Source organism: Aplidium turbinatum, chromosome 4 (assembly GCF_918807975.1).
Source record: "Aplidium turbinatum chromosome 4, kaAplTurb1.1, whole genome shotgun sequence".
Taxonomy (NCBI): domain Eukaryota; kingdom Metazoa; phylum Chordata; class Ascidiacea; order Aplousobranchia; family Polyclinidae; genus Aplidium; species Aplidium turbinatum.
The window spans coordinates 3,270,204-3,291,009 of NC_137475.1; the positions used below are offsets into that span (position 1 = coordinate 3,270,204).

A 20,806-nucleotide genomic window follows, 5' to 3' on the forward strand; every position below is an offset into this window, starting at 1 on the left:
TTCTCTTACGACGCTACTACCTATAGGTAGTCTAGAAGTACATAGTCTGAACCTTTTTTTTAATATAATGTATTGTATAACCTAAACGGCTTTAAATGTCAGGTACAGAGTTTCCATGGTAGCCGAATAGACAACTATTTACATTACCAGCTGGGACTCATCTATGCTTGAGACTGTGTCATCATCTAACTTAGTAACTCTTGGATTCTGAAACATTTTTAGAAAAGAAATCATTGTGCAAATAGTAAAAGATAGCTTCCCAGTATGTTTGGAGAAATAACAGGAATTTGAAAAAAACAAAACTTTGAGGATCATAAACTTTTGAGACATGTTTTATTGAAATATTGATGATTTTTATTACAAGTTTGTCACTAGAGGTATTTGACAAAAAATTAAAAAAAGTATTTCCAATAGAAGTTACACTGTGGTACTTATGTGTATCATTAGTCCTTGGGTAATGTTTTAGTATTATTGAGAGACTTTAATGTCTCCACAATCAAAATAGCGCATGATGTAAACATGTCAGAAATCTAACAAACAAATAAACAAACACACTACAACAAAAGTAACAATAAACACATCACTGCATTGTAGCAAGCAATAAAGCAAATGTTTTTGAAATCTTCATCAAGTTACAATTCAACATGGTACATTTGAAAACAATTTCTTCCATTGACAAAACACAAATGAATGGCGCATTCCGTAGGTTTATTGTTTGTTCGGTTTGAACTTTTTTGGAAGTGCAGAACTTGCAACTCTTTCTTTCTTGTTCTTTCGTGATTAACAAAACCATAATTGCTCTTGTCTACTCTTCTGCACTTGTCTGGCATCACAGTGCTCACTGCCATAATATCGACACTGCTATAAACAACGCGCTGCCCACAGCGACCTGATGACTGTGTCCCACACCATTGGACAATCTCCCTATCCTCGCTGGGCATGCACCAATGGGGTATGGCCTCTTCCTCCTGTGACTGTGGTGCCGAGGAACAGACCGCAGACCACATCATCAATGACTGTACCATCTTCAAGTCACCTAACGGAGTGGAAGGTCTGCGTGTCATGGATGATGAAACTAAAGACTGGCTGCTATCTAGTAGCCTTCCAGTGTAGTTCGGGAACATCGTGAATCTGGGATGGTAAAAGGATAGACGCTCGGCCCCAGAGGCTCACACGGCGACGACGACGCAAATCATAATTGCTTGTACAGTATTGACATAATTCGCGCCAAATTATTGGAAAGTTTTCAACCGGAATTAATGCTATCAGTTAAATTAACCTTTGCATGTAGATCTAAAATACATTCCTAAAATATTAAAAACAATGAAAACTATTAATACTACAAAAAGTGCTCAATGCCAAGCGAAAAGGCAAAGCAGAGCGAATTAAATCAAATATAGTTATTACTATCTGAAGCCTTTACAAATTGTTTCACTTAACGGATCATCAGAAGGTCTTATTCAAATAGAATCTAAAATATTACGTGTTATTTATATTAAAATTTTATAACAGTCTTAAATTTTAAGTCTTTCCCACATTACTATATCCCTCCATTAGACTAATAGAACTTACCCCACAGGACCTTTGGTACATATGCGTACCACAAAAGTTTAGCATTGTCTAGCAACATGTTTTTTAATTTTTTTATGGTTTTACCAATGGGATGAGTCAGATTAATCATTAAACATTGATGCAGAATAAAAATTATATTTTATTATATTTTTTACTTGTCTTATTGATCTTTCAAAGTTTACCGATTCAAGCCCTGACCAATTTACCAAACAAAAGCAGTTAAAGCAAAGCTAAAACAAAATACAATTTCCAATGTTTTTTTATTTATGAATAGATTATTTATTTAAGAGACGTTTAGAGACAAATACATTTTGATGAATACAAGAAAATGATTAGAAATCGTGGAGAAAGTTCATGGTACACATAATATGTACCAACGTCCTCAAAGGGTTAAGGAAGCCATGTAGACTAAAAGTAGATATCAAACAAAATGGTGAATCCTTTGGAAAGCCAGTTGACCAACATAATTTATTGGTAAATATATTTAAAAGATGTTGAGCAGACCACTAGGCACTTCCTCACAATGTCTCTAGGTTTTGTGGAGCCATCCCAGTTTAAGAGCAATTGAATTGTACATAGTCAGACATCATTAAGCGTTTCTTCGAAACGTTGGGCCTGGCATACTGAATTGCATGCATTGTTGTGGCCATCTGTTATAGAAGAGTAGTCCCAAAGAAAGTTTTGGCACCCATCAACTATAGTAAGTACAGTAAAAGATAGCTCAGCAAAGTAAATTTAACGTAACAGATTTGATAGAGTAGGGAACAAACTTTTAACTCTTCGCAACAACAAAGAAACAACCCAATCAAGAAGCGATGATTCGACTCTCACAATGTATCCTCCAACACTCCACGACAATGCAATATCAAATAGCACCGTCAAGCAGAAACTTTACATCATTAGCAAAGCCATGGCCACTGGTTCGAAGCCTCTATAAATATGAGAGTTGCAAACAGTAAAAGTTCGGAAAAATCATATCTCAGTCTGAGAAACAAGATTCTCACAATTCATGAAGAAGAATGCTGCAAAGGCAGTTTCAAGAAGTGGTCTAGAAATGAATTTTTGTTAAGTTTGTAAATACAGTATAAAAATGATGCAATATTTAAATCACTCATTTTCCACTTGAGCTATGGCATATGAACAAAAGATCACGAGGAAAGGAATTTCAGATGTATACATTATTGTGCTCTATTTTAAGTTGTCACAAATATAAAGATCTTAGAGATGCCATGTTAACAAAACTTTTTTGCTATTTGTAAATAAAAAAATACAACAATTGAAACATTTTTCAGTCGGATGAATACTTAAACACGGTTGTAACTGATGAGGTCAAGCTTGCAACAATCTTCGTTTTTTTTAATCTATTTGCTTAAAAAAAACGTACCTCTAGTAGCCTACAAAAATAACCTACACTGCATTTTGAATTTTTTGCAGTAAGTTTTCTGTGCTTGCTCAGATCGAGTAATGACTATTCAGTTAATAGAAATTATGTCATTGTCCGGACGCTTTTAAAGTGCTATGACAAATTCCGTTCGTGGAGAATTTAGCTTGTGTTCGCTCATCAGGAAATTTGATGATGCTACTTAAGAGGTCAGTTTCTTCAACTAGCCACGTGATAATACAACTAGCAGCATAAACATCGGTGTTTGAAGTCATGAAAATTTAAAAGCCATTAAGTCGTATTGAATAACTACTTCATAAGCAAAAAAAAGATTTGAACATAAATGCATTTTGAAATGTACAATATTATTGGCAATGAAACATTTTGTTATGTTATTGTTTGGAAAGAATATAAAGCAATAAAAAATGTCTTATAATTGGCATTCATGGTTAAATTGCTGTATTTTGTGCTTTCAAAGCATCCGGACAAATTGCATGCTTGTGTTTAATGAGTAATTCTAATGCGCTACAAATACATAATGTTGTAGCAAGCTGCCTAGAGAATGCAACATGGTTGATTGCAAACCACAATCAACAAATCCCTAGTCCACTACATAACTGATGGAGGCTTACTGGGGTGGCTTTCAAAAACAATCATTCTCTTATTAAATGACAAAACTGCAAAATTTTCTGAAAATATTGCGACAACGTAACCCACGTTCTCACAAATTACTCCTTTGCACTGGAAATATGGGAGCGCCTTAGATAACAATATTCTGAAATAACTAGTCAGAACCTCGTGGTTTCAATAAATATAATTTAGATCATGATGAATGTTGCCAAAACATCCAGATTTTCATCGAAGATAAATTTACTTTCATTCAGTATTGGCAATCCAAGCCATTTGAGCAATATTGATAATAACCAAAGACATGGCACAACAACATAACATTTCTTGGTAATGTGACATTTCTCTTCCGTCAAAACGTCTTTGTACTGTCACATGCTATGCTCCCAGGATCAGCTGCTTCACCACAGAGGATACACTACAATGAAAAAAATTTAATAGAAATTAAATTTAAACATCAATACTTTAAAAGATCGATTTCCTCAAATATCCACATGAATAATAAACTTTTTCGCTCTTCCCTTTTGCTGTTTCGCGTTAGATATTATTCAAAGCGTCATGCCTTTGTATGCGATGGTCATGAGTCATGTACGAACACATTGTCATTAATTTTTTTTACAAAACGTTTGTCTGGAGCTACTTCGCAATGTTTAATGGGCACAAAATATTTTACCGTCAAGACTTCAAGGTCATTTTATTCCAAAATGCCCTGGATCAAAATTTCGGGCATTTTACTGTTGAACTTCCAAATGTATAACAATTAGTAACTTTAAAGCTTTTCCACGAGTCAAAACACAACGTAAGTGAAAGTAAATACAAATTTTTTAAACCTACTTATATCATTAATTACGTGAGTTATACAGTAAATGGAAATTGAGCTCTCAAATAAATATAAATAAATAAATAAATTTTTCAATTCTTGGAATCAGGTTAAACTTCTGCTCGGTCGGCATTCGTCACCACCTAGCTTTGCACTATGTTTTGGTAGAACGCTTCAATCAGGAAAGTGTGACATTACTCAAAGCTGCAGGATAAGAAAGAAGTGGTAGGGTGGCAATCTCGTCAGTTCAGTCTGTTTTTATTTGTTTATTATTGCATACAAGAGTAGCCTCTATAGGGTACAAAATATCTTGAGAGTCAAGGCCCCGATCAGGATAAAACATTGTACATGAACCAAAATTCTGGATATTCTAGTGTCAAGGTTTAAATGTAGCCTATAATATTTAGTTACTTTAAAATTTTTCTGTGAGTTAAAACACCTCTTTAAAGAGGTTGTTCTAAAAACTGCTTATGCTAACGGAAGGCAAGCTCTCAAAGAAATTGATCAAATTTATTGATTTCAGGAATTAGTCTGAACTTGTGCACAAACGCATTTGTTCCTATCTCATTACTTATTGCAGTTACTGTTCGATCAAGTTAAACTTTGGAAACGTAATTCAAAGTTTAGTATGTACAGTATAAGTTATACCGAGGGTACATTTGTTTCACTTCTTAAGCCAAATTTTGCTGTTGGAAGTTTGGCCTCATGACTCATGAGTGATAGGTTACAAAGGTTTAGATAGAACTATTCTGACATAATAGCAATCGACCGTTGCATTTTTTTTTCACAATACCAATCGAGGAACCTTTGTTATGTAAACTTGAAGTCGCGTAAGTCTTTATGTTTGTGAAGAAATAAAGTAAAGTACAATAATGTATAAGACTGGAATTCCATTCCTCGTGCTCGTATGTTCTTTGAATGCAGTGGCTCGAGTAGCAGGTGAGTGATTTATTGTAAATATAATATGCCGAGATTTTCATTTTTACTTATTCAAGCAAATTTGTAGAAATAGAAGGAATCTTTATTATAAGACTGAGAATGTCTTTTTTGAAGCTAAAACCTGGCAGTTTATTGGCTATAAATTATTCCAATCATTGGATGTTACTAAATAACAGGCTTCCCATGACGTACGTGGTTCAACCATACATTTTGAAAGTTAAAGTCTCATTGCTTTCTCGTTTCTTCTTTCGTAGAGCCAGACATTTATTCAATGAGCTATCCCAATTGTAACTGTCGCATCCTTTCTAACTTATCGTGTTTTTCCGAGTAATGTGAGTATGTATGTGTGTGCAGTATTGGTGTTGATGGTTGTATTACATTACTCTTTAATCATCTTGAAATTAATTATGTTATTACATTTTCTAATAGTTGTTTGTTTTAAACTTTTGTTGAAAATACACATGACTCTGTTTTGTTGTAAATTCAATTTAGCCCAATGTCAAGAAAAAAGTACAAATGCAGCTGCAAATGTTAGAAGGCCATGTGGCAAAACATCATGCAGTCCTTCCAACGACCAGTGCACTGCTGGACGAGTATGCACATGCGACCATGAATGTGGCTATTCCTGCGTTGAACTTGGTAATATTAGCTTTAGAATTTTGCACGCATAACTGAGTGATTATAATATGTCGATGCAGTAAAATGTTACAGTGAAGAAAATAATCGGGAATAAAATAAAAAACTCATAATTTTTTTCTCTGTATTAAACCACCTTGTGGATACTTTGTTTAATCTTCAAGTAATCTGCAAACTCTATATGCCTATCGAGTACGATAACTGCAATTGCATTATGAAAATCAAGACTGAACAAAAGCAATAGTCCTTTAGCAAATCGTAAACAAATTTTCATTTTTCTATCAAAACTTATTAATTGTGTATTGTAAATGTAATTGTAAATCTACAGATCGTGAATGTCCACCACCTCCCACAATTGCAAACATGAAAGAAGTTATTGTGCGTCGGAAATCAGCTGATGGTTCACTCGTATTGGTGACTGGCACGTCTTATGTATACGACGATGTGACTGAATATGTGTGTCAACCAGGCTACAAAAGAGCGTTTCCAGAAATGCAGCACTTTTGTCATAGAAAGCGAGGTTGGACGGGAACAACTGTTTGCACACGTCAGTTTGCATTGCGTGGATATTGATTGCACAACTAAAGCAGATTTTATGCAAAGATATTTGCACAACAGCAAATAAGTTTGAAAACATTTCTTGTAGAATTTACATTGTAGGAATGGTTTTCGATTTTTCTCATTACAAAAAAATGCAAAATTGTCTAGTTGTTTCAGAATTTCAAATCCTAAATCTCAACCTATGTTATTCGGGCCCCATTGTCTGTTTGTCTGCAAATTGTATTAAAAACAAACAGTTTAAAACTACATATAACCAAAATAAATGTTGTTATGTTATGAGGCCATTATCTCACATTTAACGATAATGTGTGCAGTGTGCAAAAAGGACGTGACATTAGCTCTGTCTGATTATAAGAGCATAGTACACCTTACCTGACATACCTGAATATATAAAACCTCATTTGTGCATTCGAACACTTGGGATTTCTGTTTTTCCAGTTGCTTGTCAGGAATATAGTTTCTCCAGAATCTCAGAAAACAATATGATATGTGGAGATGAATGTGACACTGATGATGAATGTAGTGGAACCTTAAAATGCAGATGCGATGGACCTTGTGGAAGAACTTGTCTTAATCCAAGTACCTGCTTTTATCATATCAGTAGTATTGATAATATTACAATGGCAATATTTCTATATTAAATATTCTAATATGCAATATTTCAATGACAATATTCCTAGGCAATAAAGCTTCATGTGATTTTGCCTCTCCACTGTCTTGCCGTTTCATTCTGAAACGTTTATTTTTTTTCGATTTTTGTGTATGTAGATCAGATCTGTTATTTCAATTGATGAAGAACATCAGTCAGTTGGTTATTTGAAAAGGGCTGCTTGAAAATGTTTGCAATTTTTAGTTTATTTTCTCGTTATTGTATTATGTTAAATGCCGTCTGATTGTTAGGTTTTATTTATCTTTTATAATATTATTTGTATAAAATGTGATGTACTGATAATGCACTTCGAAAAAATAGTAGGCTCAACCTACGTATGAATCTCGAAACGGAATATCTTACTTATCCAGATAAAGAGTCGTGAATGATGGTGTTACTTCAATTCATAGCTTTATTTTTCATGTATGATTCATTTTCTTTGGTCCAAAACTATTTTATGAAAATTTTGCGAGCAAAAACTTAATTATTCGTTCCATTTGTAAATAACACTTCATTCATTTTAAGTTTAATTGGCTTCATTTTAAATCTTTTAAATACTCGTTTATTTTAATTTAAAAGTTTGTTCCCATGGAGACAATAAATATCATTACCGATTTAATGATTTGCTCCATTCTTCCAAAACGTATTTGCTCAATTTAATACAAAATACTTTTACTTTTCTTGGATCAATTACTGGATTAGTCTAATTATGTAAATAATATTTTTCAATCTTGAAATTTTTGCGTCAAATTTGCAGACGTTGACTGTAGAGGGGCACCTTCATCTCGCAATGCAGTGATAACCTACTCAGGAAGAGGGCATGAACGTGTTGCTAAGTACGCTTGTAGGGATGGATTCTACATCCACTCTGGAAGTCCATCAAGGAAGTGCACTGGAGGAGGAACATGGGATGGGCAACTTGTATCTTGTCGACGTGAGAAAAATCTATGCAGTTATTTAACTGATATTAAATAAATGACTTTAAATGAATTTGAGTCAGTTGGACTGAGAAAGCCTCTTTCCCTTTTCGCTTGTGTTAGTGGTTTTGCGTACTTGTAGTGTAGAGGCTTTGAACCACCGTCTCAGGCCCGGTCACGGAAACCGACTGACTAACTTTATTGTTTTGCATGTCTGCAAGAGCAAAACAATGCATTAGGCTAAAACGTGTTTACAAAACTGAACGACGACTTTATACATTGATGTTAGATAAGTATGTTTTGATATAAAATTAAGCTTAGATGATTGTTACAAAGTTTTTTTCAAACCAGCAAAGATCAAACATTGTTAATATTAAACTTGCCTTTAATGTATTACTTTGCTATTGTTTTTACAAAGGAATCACTTGTGGAGATCCCACTCCATCGATCAGAGCAACAGGTGGAAGCGTTGAAGGTAATCCAACCGGTCCTTATGTGATGGGAAGTCAAGTTACATTCACATGTCCTCCATCTCATCGCTTAATTGGTTCAAGAGTAAGACGCTGTTTGAGGAATGGGAAGTGGAGTGAACAACTCGCTATTTGCAATGAAAGGGGTGAGTGGACAGCAACAGTATTGTCTGAAGCAATATTATAACAACCCTCCACCAGGGCCTTAATGTATATAAAAGACCTCGTGCTATCAATATTATTAAACCATACAAGAAAGTCCTTTATGCCGAAGACAAGCTAAGCAAAGTAAATAATACCTAGAAGTACTGAAACGGATAGAAGTATTGAATCTAAGTGCAAACTAAACTTTTTTATGATGTAAAATATGCACTCACGCACGTGTAAATTTAAATTTAAAAAGTGTTTTGTTGATTTCCTCTGTTATTGCAAGCTTTTATACGCATAGCACGCACAAAACCCACTTTTTCAGGCTGAGCTTAAACCAGTTTCTTTATTCACGAGCTTAAATCACAAATTTAACTTTGTAATGTGTAGAAATTGTGATTTCTAATACACAACTGTATTAATGTTATGCAATATATTTTGTAATTTTTAATTCCTCTATTCCCAGCATCAATTTAAAATTATGCACGTCCAAACTCTTTCTTTGCAGCAGAATATCTATTAATTCATTGATTCATTTATAAATGCGTGTTGCTACAAAGAATTATTAAGGTGGTTGGAGAGAAATTTAGAATTCAAATGTTTTTATGTTTTAAGAAGCTGTATCAAAAATTGAGTTGTACAGAAGCGCTTGAGATGTTCAATTAAAATGCGAAAAAACGTTGGACCCGAAAGCGGAAATAGACAGAAAAGATACAAAATAGAGTTTCATGAAACAAAGCGATGCATAATCACTGCAGTTTTTAGAACACAGCTCATTAAGATTTTTTTTTCTCGATACAAGATGAAAGTGTATCAACAACTTCCAAAAGTTCTTTCCAAGCCAAAAGTTCTTTCTACATAATCCAGTTCAAGCCAAAAGTTCTTCTACATAATCTAAGCATTGGTTGAAACTAAGGTTTTCAGATATTGTAGAAGGCTTGTGCTGCAAGATTTGTCCTTGACTTGCAATGTTTCGTGTGCTTATAGCAATAAACGAATGCCATACTGTACATTTGATGCTTGAGCAAGTTTGTTGGTATCCAAACCATTGAAGCGTATGTGTTCGTGATTAAACTGAACTTATCCTTAGCCATTGTTTCAGGAAAGAAAGGTCTTTTTCGTTTACCCCACAATTCATTTTGAAAAGTCTACAGAGTCTCTTGTAGCTGTGGCAAACCAATCAATAATTGCAGTGTATGAAAATGGCCACAACCCTGACTTTCATGTTTAAACTGATAAATATAAAAACTGAATTTTGCGCGATTTCGTTTGCGGTGATGCTTACATTTTTTTTTGTATTTCTAATTATAGACAGGGTCAAGGCAATTTTTTATTTTTTATTGCATCATTTTCAGCATACAATTTTCTTCTCCATTATACCACTTCCATTCTTTGTCAAAAAAGTGTTACTCAAATACTAACTTTATTTTTTTCATTTCAGTAGGTTCGCGAATTCGTTGCATGCATCCTGGATTCCCTATCCAAGGAAGAATATCTTCCTTGGACAATCTTGAAGTTGGTAGTTTTGTGGAATTTACTTGTAATGATGGTTATGTGATGGTTGGTGCAAGTAGGCAAGAATGCTTGTACTTTCTTCAATGGGGTGATGGTGGTGCTCCTCTGTGCATAAGTGAGTAGTGAACCGTCACTTGCAATTGTACGATTCCAACTGTCATAGTGGTGATAAAGTAATCGGAATAAGTTTTTTATAACCTATATTTCCGAATCAACAAAAAACTCAACCCTGCCAAACGTTCAAAGCAAGCAACAAATATCAATTCACAAACAAAGAAAAAATAATTTAAAATCTAACTTACCGATTTAGCGAAGTTCTTTGACCTTGAGAACGATTTACTTTCCATTAATCTATTTTAGAATAGGTAACAGGAAAGCACAAACTGGTAATGTATTTTTATAATAATTTGTTTAAGTATTCAAGTTTGTATGTAGATTAGACTGTCTCAAAAATGGGATAAACATTTATTTTTTGAGATAGGATCTTTTAACTTTTCTAAAAGTTGTAGTAGACTCTTAAAAACATAAATGTGAAAAATAAAATTGAAAATAATGACATCATACGGTCGCTCTGGGCTTTTCTATGGTAACCGGTGGCCATTTTTACTAAACTCGCCATATTTTGATAACTGCTTGAGATAGAAAGTTAAAACACACATCAAAATCTGTGGAAACATCATGTTTATATATGCTCTAAAAGCACTTTTTACTGTAAAAAGTCTAGAAAAATACTTATCACCAAAAAATGAATTTTAGTCACAAATTCTGTGAAAAGAACAGTTTAAAACAGTCCAATATAACTTTTTTTGAAAAACAAAACATTTTACTTTTCACGTCTTGCAGGCAATACTGTTTAGCGTATCAGACATTCTTACAGTTACGATTGCGGGTTTTCGTAAGCATAACATAGTCCAAAAACAAAATCAAGAGTAACTAAACCATGATCTAAAAATACATGCCAAAACTTTGAAGATAAAGACAGTCCAAAATTATTAAAAACTATCCGACATGCGAATTGCATAATTTGTCACAATAACACTGAAATAATTTCACTTGAATTACCATGTAAAGAATACACTCTTATATTCACTGTCTATTGAAACTGCTTAGCTAATCAAGTGATTATTCAACCGCATACAAAGTAAATATATAGCTTGCAATTGCAAGATTTTACCACTGACAACACAGTTTTTCGTTTTATGTCTGTCAATAAAGAGTCTACATGAAGCCATACTTTGAAAATGTGTTTTTGTTATTTGTCCCCTCAACTCCTGTTATTATCAACAACGACAATGGCTTTTTTAGTAACCTTCTCTGATGATGTCGCAAAACTTCCAAGCTTTTCTCTCACACCTTTTACACCTTTGAAATGAATCCTTGAAGGACCTATTAAACAGTAACGTCCAGGCCCTATTATACGATGAGCTATTGCACTTGAAGAATTAACTTTTGTACCTTTTAAAAATTACCCTTACTTTTGTAGCAACATTATAATACATGTAAGCTCCAAAAGTCCTTTAAAAAAAATAGGTAATTTTGTCCGTGGCGGAAAAGAGTTTAACACACCCCTTATGAAGACGCCTCTCCCCCAATTGAGAGCCATTGATGTAATGCTAATTAATCTTGTTTTGGCAATTAAAATGTTTACATACACTAACTATTATTATTTCACATTTTTATATGCTTGTTTTTGCAATGAAAGTGAAAAACATGTTTTGTTTTTCAATGTTTGCTTGTACATAATATGTCCTTCAGTGGCAGGACCGATTATACACTCTTCAAAAAAGTTTGTGTAAGCATTAACCTCATAAAAATACATTCGATTGTCAAGATATTTACACAGTCAATAAATATTGACCTTGGCCGTATTGTCCAAACGTTTTGTCTTATTTTGATATGAGCTGAAGAAACGAGAGCAAAAAAGAAAAAAATGTGTAGTTGGTCCTGTATCTCCCCTACTACAAAAAATAGTAAAATTCAGTTTTTTGCTTATAAATACTTTTCAAGTAGTCCTAGAACAAAAAGTGTTCCTAGAGCAGATATAAATATGCCACTTTTGCAGCTTTTGATGTAACGTTCATCTTTTTATCTTTAGTGGTTTTCGAGATATGAAATTTTTTATGAAAATGAGCACTGGTAATCATAGAAACGCCCAGCGCGACCGTGTGACGTCATTATTCTCATTTTTTTTCATGTTTGTGTTTGTAAAAGTCCACTACAACTTTTTAGAAGGTTAAGAAAAAATCCATGAACCTTGCCATTTTTGACACAGCCTAATGTACATGTACAGTAGATTCACAGATAAGGTTACAACCATTATGTCACAGATCCGCTTTATCCGAGCGACAATGATCGTACGTTGGGAAAGCTCCAGCAAGTAACAAACTTTATCCAAGCTGATACTGCCACCAATGTTGGTCGATTCGCTGCCGAAGCATCAACAACTAAATACGAGGCTTACTTCGTCATCGACATTTCTGATGATGTCACAGAAAGTGCACTGAAAGAATCGTTGGAATTTGCTGAAGACAGGGTCTTAAATGTGCGTAAATATTAATTGGATTGTTTTAAAATTTCTTCAATTTAAATTTTGACAAAATTCACTTACAATATGTTGAACTACTTGCAACGAACTGCAATACCTACTGTACTACTGTAGTTCCACATCAACAACTAACACCTGCAATCATAAAACACACCTCGACTTGGTACGTTGAGCACGCCGGCGCTGTTTTCATAGAGCGTTATCTCCACTGGGAACAAACACACCGTCGTCGAACAGTTTGCACAACAACAGTAAACATTAGAAAATTAAAAACACTGAAGAATAATGCAATTCAAAGCAGTCATTGTACATCTAGTCATTGTTCATAATAAGGACAACGGTGATGAGACCTATTAACCTTACACAGATTTCTATATGTTCTTTGTTTTCATGCTCACTGATGATATCCCTGATTAAAGCATGTTTTTTTGAATCGAGATGAATTATGAGTACCGTAGCCTAAATCGTATTACTAAAAGTGAGTACTCGTACGTGACGCAGACGTAAAGAGACATTGTTATTTCAAGTAGCCATTGCATTCCAGATGTCCAGTAATGGCAGGATGAGAATTGAAATCATGGTGTTTGCATCCAGTGCTAAAGTTTTGCTTCCACTGGCCTTATCAAATACTGAAGATGCAGTTCAAACTTTAAGAAACGTGATGTACAATCGACGTTAGTTTCCGTTACATTTAATGTACAGATTTTTTTCATTGCACATTGTATGGTAACATTGCTTATCACCCATATTTCTCAAGAATCGTCGAAAAAAAGTTTTCACAACAATTTACGTAACAATAGTAAGCATTACCTTGAATGTTTGTTTTCTATTTTTAGTGATTTGGCAGGGGTTTTAATATTTTTGGAAAACTGATTTACGTCTCATTGGGGTGGGATCTTCAAACAACTTTGCTAAAATCAAATTCACAATAAATGGATAACTAAAAGATAGTTATAGTTAAGCAAATACAATGCAAGCAATCTTCTCAACATAAAATTGCTTCTTGTATAGTACAAATCAATCTAGACTGATAGAATTGGGTGTCAAAATTTTTTATCAAAATGTTTTAGCTTGCAACAAAAAAATATGCTTTTGTACTCACAATGGACTTCAGCAGTCTATATTTTGGTCTTAAAGTGTTTGTTTGGATGAGATGAAATAATCCAAAGCATTTCTTCATCTTAGTTTGAAGATCCCTTGACTAGCTGGGTTAAAGATCCCATATGAAATCATGCGTGCTTTTCAATAGAGCAGTTTTTACTGACATGATCATGAGTTTTAATAACATGTGATAAGTTGCAGCACTTATTTGTTTAAAATAATGACTATTCAAGATCATAAAAAAGCACGAAGGAAGCGTTAAAAAACAAAACGTGGTATGCTAAAAATTGCCATTGGCTGTTCGTAACACAAAATTGTAAAAAGTCACTTGTTCATAACCGCGTTACTGTGATCTCTTGTAGATTATAGATTGAAATTAATCTCGGCCTAAAAACATTTAATTAAAAAAACTAATTTGAAAGGAAGAAATTGTGGTGGTGGTTTAAATGTCCCATTGGTTTAAAGATTTCACATCCCCCTTTCTGAACTAGTCTTGCGCGAATGGTTTGCCTCGAGATTGTATCGCTATATATCGTTTTATGTGGCTATGCGCCACTATTCAACAATTATTGCAAGATCATTTGCGTTTGCAGAAAACTTGTTAAACGAATTATCCAACACCGTACGAAACACCAATGAAGCACTTCTCCAATTAAATCAATCGATTGCTGAATCTTTTCAAGAAAACCAATCAAGAATCCGATATCTGATTCTTTTTATAAACGGTACGTTTTCACAATGATATCTTTTGCGTTAAAGCCGCCGCGGGTCTCGTTGTTTGATCCAGGCACAGCATCCAATGAATTGTGTGGTTATCAAGTGCTCTGTCCAGGGTCGGTGTATTGGACATTGATGGACAATAATGTGATGTGCACAACAACACGGTGCAGCCTGAAAGTTTAAACCACATCCACAAAGTTATAAGTCGGGAACACCACATTGGAACATGATACATTGAAACGATTCACTATAGTTTCTACACAATTGAGTTTTACCCATTCAATACAACATAATGTTAATGTTGCATCTACTGTAATACAAGGAATATTTTGTAGTATATAATAATCATTCCTTGATTAAGAAAAGTAGTTCTTGTCAAGAAAGTATGACTTGACCGTGCGTGTCTTCAACGAACAAATTACCGATTTCAAGGAAGTTATGGCGGAGACATCAGACAAATTAAAAAAAAATTGAATACTTTTAGCAAAAAAGCAATAACAAACCACTGGTAGAGTATGTGTGTCCAATTAAAATTTTAGCCAGTTTGTCAATAATTTTACTCTAACTTTGCGAAAAAATCAACCTCGTAACGTTTTTATATCAAAAATTATTAGAAAATAAAAGTTTGGATGGATTAAGTCCACACGTAAGGCCTTAGCTGCCAAAGATAGCTTGGTACGAATAGGGTTAAGCATGTAAAATTTATGCAATCTTCTGGACTAATAAGGTGTCATGATTAATTTTGATGCTTAGCACCACATATGAAAAAGATTCTACATTGAAACAATCCTCACTTTTATAACATTGCATTACCCACAAGAGGTATTTGGAGTGCATTTAGAAAACTATAATTTCCTGGGATTCAATATTTACTGTTAGAAGTAAAAGAAAACATCGCACGTTATAATACTATAGCTTACATTCGAATTTACTTTTTATGACCATCTCAATTTACGTTACTGACCAACATAAAAGGAGTTATTGTATTGTTGTGTGTTTTACCACTTTCTAAATACTGTTTTGAAAAATAATAATGGTTAATGAACTTACTGCAAATGTTCAATGAATGTTAAATATATGTAATATAAAAATTTGAAACTTAGAATTATATTCTGAGAAAGTTTAATGGTGTTCTAAGCATACAGTAATTCTGATTTATTGTTTCAATTTGTTGTAGCTAAAATATTAAATAAACAATATTAATGAAAATAATAAAATATTATAATGCAATAAAATAAACATAAATAAAGTGATCTGATTGTGACGTAATACTTATGTCATTGTTTGAGTGTATTGTAGGAATGCACGTGGACGGAGTAGCACCACAGACTACGATGGACCAAATTCGATCATCTTATCCAGAGGATCTTCTTGAAGTAAGTGTTTTTGAAAACTATTTCAAAGAAGACTACCTGCAAAAGTTATAGCGCAGCAATTTATATAAGCTAAAGAGTTTGAGACGAATACATTATATATGTAATATTTCATTTATTTGAACTTGCAATCAAGAACGAAAATCATTGCTCTATGTTTTACATGACCCGATGTGATACGAAAAAAATCCAATTTTTTGTTATTTGTGTTATGGTATATTTTGTTGTTGATGCAAACCGCAAGCATGTTGCGTTTTTGGTTTTAAAAAATTGTGGCCTGACTCACACATCACGCTGTGTAAATGCGATAATTGCTTCCGGGTGTTCTGAAGGTCCACTTCAATGACGTTTCAAACCTCGAAGAAAATGCATGAAGAGTCATCTGTCGATTGATACCGGAATTGTGTTCTTGGCAACGTGATTCAATGCACGTGCATTTAAAATTTTCTTTCAGGAATGAGAGGGAATGACATTAATAACATATAACTTCTCTCCCTTATGTCGGAGCTACAGACTTTCCTTGAGATATATATAAATTTGGCGAGATGAAGCGCTTTTTCTATTACGGATCAACAACTAACTCCTGAGAGGCCGAGAAGCAGCTTTCCAAAAGGTACTTTAAAAAATCCCTTATGATGAAACTTTCGAAGAACAAAAAGAAAACGCAAATCCTAGCATAATTAAGTCATCGGCTGACTTGGCGCAGAGGGTTAGAGCGATGGTAGTCATTTCATTGATGTGGATTTGATTCCCACCACTGCTATTGCCGTTTGTTCTTCTATAATTATCAAAGTTCAAAGTAATAAAAGTTAAAGTGCCTACCCTACTGATCAGCGCGACTCTGATTGGTTAAATTTCAAAGTAGGTAATTTTTTTTTGTGGTACCTTTTGGAAAGTTGTGACCGGGAAACACAAGCACCAAACTTCTGTCTCAGCATGGCGGTCAAGCGCTTTCATTATTATGCTATTTTTTCCACCAATAAAAGTTACGTATTTTCAATTTTGAGATTTAGTAACGCAAAAAGTGATGACGAAACTTATTAAGTCGAGTTAAAAGTCGTTTTAGATAAATGCAGATTGCATATTTCACACAACCTCAGGACATATCGTTCTACATTTTATAGCAAATTGGACATGCAGTACCTCTAACATTGAACCATTTTCTGTTTTTTCAATAACATGTTTCGGACAATGAAATAACCACAAAGTACGGGGTGGAAAAAAACACATATAAATCATTTTCTCAGAAGATCATATAAAGATAAAAAAAAAATTTAGTGAGCAATTTTGGTAAAGCTTAGTTGAATTGAACACTTGTGGTTGATGTTTACAGACATCTTTAACGACTTAAATAATTTTTAACTGTTGGCCTCAATCAGAGTAGCCTACTGCAAAACGATTCAATAGCAATTCAATCTTAACCACATTAAAGAATGCCTAAAAACTTTTACTAAAGAATCTCATGGTAAAGGTAAACAGGATCCCATACTTGATTTACTTGTAGGGTATGAGAAGATAAAGTTCTCATTGTACTGTACTAAGCCATTGGCACTAAGAAAAGTAGAGTGGCTAATTCCTTTCTATCAGCCAATTTTCCTTAAGCAACAATGCCCACCCAACTTATTGCACCCTAAGTAGAGATGAACAGAGTTTTCAACAACCAGCTTAGCCGGGAGTCGAACCAGTATTGCAATACTGGAAAGTCAACACCTTATCCGCTACGTCATCCAATCGTATACAGCACTATATGCTGTTATATGAAAGATATTGCATTTTGTCAAGTCGTTGCAAGTATGGCAATATAGATGATCGTAACGTAGGTTACTTTATCCTTTGGTTGCTTCATATAGGTTTATCTTATCGCGTTTGGAAGACGATTCAGAAGAAGAAGAGCTTACATCGAACTACAATCACTTGCTACAGTTGAGAGGTTTCTGGATAATCCGGATACCGATTCCTTGAAGATGTTCATTGCTGACAATTCTGCTGGTACTTTTATTCTATAATGTCACATGCAAACATTTGAGATGGTTATGGAATATAATGTTGTTTAATTTTTTTTTTCTTAAGCACTTGACGAAGGAAACTTATGGCATGCTTCACATCCATATTCATACTTTCTTTTCTTTGTATTTATCTATTGAGAAAAACCCACTTGGGTATGAGAACTGTCACACTTTTCGACCATGCTTCTCATTGTGTTTCACGCTTTATTTCCTTTGTTTTATTGACATATTGACAATGTGGTTTCAGATATAAATTTGTGTGGAAAAGCTGGAGACGTCGCGAAAATTCGTCGAAGAGCAGCAATTGGACGGGTGATCAATGGTGATATTTCTGTTGGAGGGGCGTGGCCCTGGCAAGTGACCCTGTCTAGAGAGAGAAGCACTGTCAGAGGGGTGATTTGCATTGATGCATTGTAGAAATTGTTTAGAATCAGTAGTAAATTAAGTAGAAATCTTCAGTTTAACCGTAAACGTCGCTATAATAGCATCTGGACTAGAAGCCAAAGTCTTGGACAAAATTAGGCCTGAAAAGGATTGCCAGTTTTAGCAGTTTTAACGCCGTATTTAGCATTAAAACCGCCAATATGGCAATTCTGTCTGAGCTTTATCTTTTGCAGCGTTTGACTTTCAGCCTAGATGCTAATATAGCGACACCCATGGTTTGTCAAAGCTTCTTTTGAAGCTTTTGTGTTTGAATACTTTTAAAGTCTTTGAGAGGCTTATTTATTGTGATTGGCAGTTTAATTCAGATTTTTGTTGTCAATGAAAAATTCCATCTTCCAAGTGCTAGTAAATGGAGAGCTGTACTTGAAGACCGTTGCTTAAACGCACACCGCAGAGTTAAGTTACCTTTTCTCGATCTTGACGTTTCTTTACTCGGAAAAATACGACCGCTTGACTAAAGCTGCTATAGTTGACACAACATAAACTGTTTGAAAACGTCAAAATTGATTGCAGACGTACGCTGATGGAATAGTATTCGCTGGCGGCTCTCTCATCAATAGGAACTGGGTTCTTACAGCTTCTCATGTTTTTGTAGAAGTGCGAAGATTAGAAAACTGGAAAACTAAAATAATCTTGACGTTTGGTAAGATTAAAAGAAGTTGTTGCATTTTTATAAAAAAGTTTGCGGTGCCTCCAAATTAATAGATCTATGTGTCTACGTCAGACTTCTTTGGAAACACAAACCTTAGATTGTAAACAGCTGTCTCTAGTTTATCATGTGTAAATTAGCCAAACGAATAAAACAGATGTCTGCTTTAAGTAACTGAAAGTTGTGCTATACTGTACATCTGCGTCATGATCTGAAAGTTTTGCAAATGAAAAACTTGTTGGAAAAATAATGCTAAGGAACATTGAGTAGAAATATAACTTCACAAAATTACAAAATCAATAATATTTTTAATCGAACTTTAGGTTTTACCTGAGACATTCAGACATTAAGGTTCGATTACTCAAAATAGCTGAAGTACACAAAACTGTAATTGCAAACGGAAATCAGAGTTATTGTATAAAAAGGTGTGCACCGGCTTCCTAGAACTAGAGGATCCACTCTGCCTTCGCATGCTCAAGTTTATCGATCAGCTGACGTCATCGAGCACAAGCAATACGTGGAAGGGACGTTTGACTTTGACATAGCATTGGTAAGCATTCATTCACATTCACACAACACTAGTTATAGCTTTTTTAACTTTTGTTCTAGTACATTGTTGGAAATCGTGGCAGAAAATCAAAAAGTTTTTATTTCGAATTTCAAACGTATTTTAGGTTACTTTTGGCCGCTGGCCAACTGGCCATTACCCAGCTGGCCAAAAAAACAAAACAAAGGGTACCCATTAGGGTGACTCGTTTTTGAACTTTTTTTTAAATTTCTCTTGGAGTAGTGGGGAAATGGTGCCAATGAGAGAGAAAACGCTCATGACAAAATTTGAGATTTGTAAAAAATTGTCTTCAGCCTCCTCATGGGGCCCAAAAATCGAAAAATAGGGTCAAAAACGCAATTTTTTTTATTATTTTTAGTTTGGGTAGATACAATATTGTTTAGATATATTTAATTAACCTAAGAAAAAAAATTAAAGTCATTTGAACTATTCCTTCAGCTTCCTCACAGCTTCCGAAAATTTTCATTTTGCTAAAAATTTTGCATTTTTGTGGGTGGGTACATGGTACATAATTGCGTTAGACATTTTGCCAGCTATAAAACGTCATTGTATTTCTCTTTATAGATCTGCCCTGAGCTGTTGCGTCATTTTTTAATGAAATTGGGTTAATTTAGTAGGAAAAAGTGACGTCTTTTATTTGAATTTACATCACTGACGAAGTTTGTAGTAATTTCAGGGGCTTGTGTGCTGTTTATGGCAGTGTCGATGTTATGGCAGTGAGCACTGCGGCACCAAACAGGTGCACAGTACTCTGCTGAAGAGTAGACAAGGGCTAAGGCTGCTATACGCAAAGTGTCAGCCCTCGCCCCCAGCTAGAGCCTGCCAGGCGCTTGAGTAGCGCAGCGCGGGATGTGAGTTTCTTGCGCAGTGACACCAAATGGTGGCGGTATGTGAGCAATCCGTCCAGTGTCACCCCAAGATATCTTGGTTGGGGGCAGAAGGACAGAGATTTTCCGTTGTTCTGGACGTGTAGCTCACAATGAGCTTCCCGATTATGGAGGTGGAAAGCTGCTGCCACAGTTTTTGTTTCGCTGAGTTTCAGTCGCCAGTTCTGGAGATAAGCTGAGAGAGTTTTCATGTCCCGGCTCAAGGTGTCTTCTAGATTTTCCCACGACTTTGCGGAGTGGAGAATTGCCAGGTCGTCTGCATAAGCATATTTTGCGGAG

General features: G+C 34.6%; 1 protein-coding gene across 1 annotated transcript; it reads left to right on the top strand.

Moving 5' to 3' along the window:
* The first annotated feature begins 5,272 nt into the window (after positions 1-5,272).
* LOC145768378 (uncharacterized) lies at positions 5,273-18,396 on the top strand. The gene is made up of 12 exons (XM_082579862.1): positions 5,273-5,339; positions 5,832-5,978; positions 6,304-6,495; positions 6,975-7,115; positions 7,943-8,119; positions 8,521-8,718; positions 10,161-10,349; positions 12,562-12,776; positions 13,324-13,453; positions 15,900-15,976; positions 17,824-17,962; positions 18,227-18,396. Exons 1-12 carry the CDS (start codon positions 5,273-5,275, stop codon positions 18,394-18,396), a joined length of 1,842 nt encoding a protein of 613 aa, XP_082435988.1.
* Positions 18,397-20,806: the final 2,410 nt, after the last annotated feature.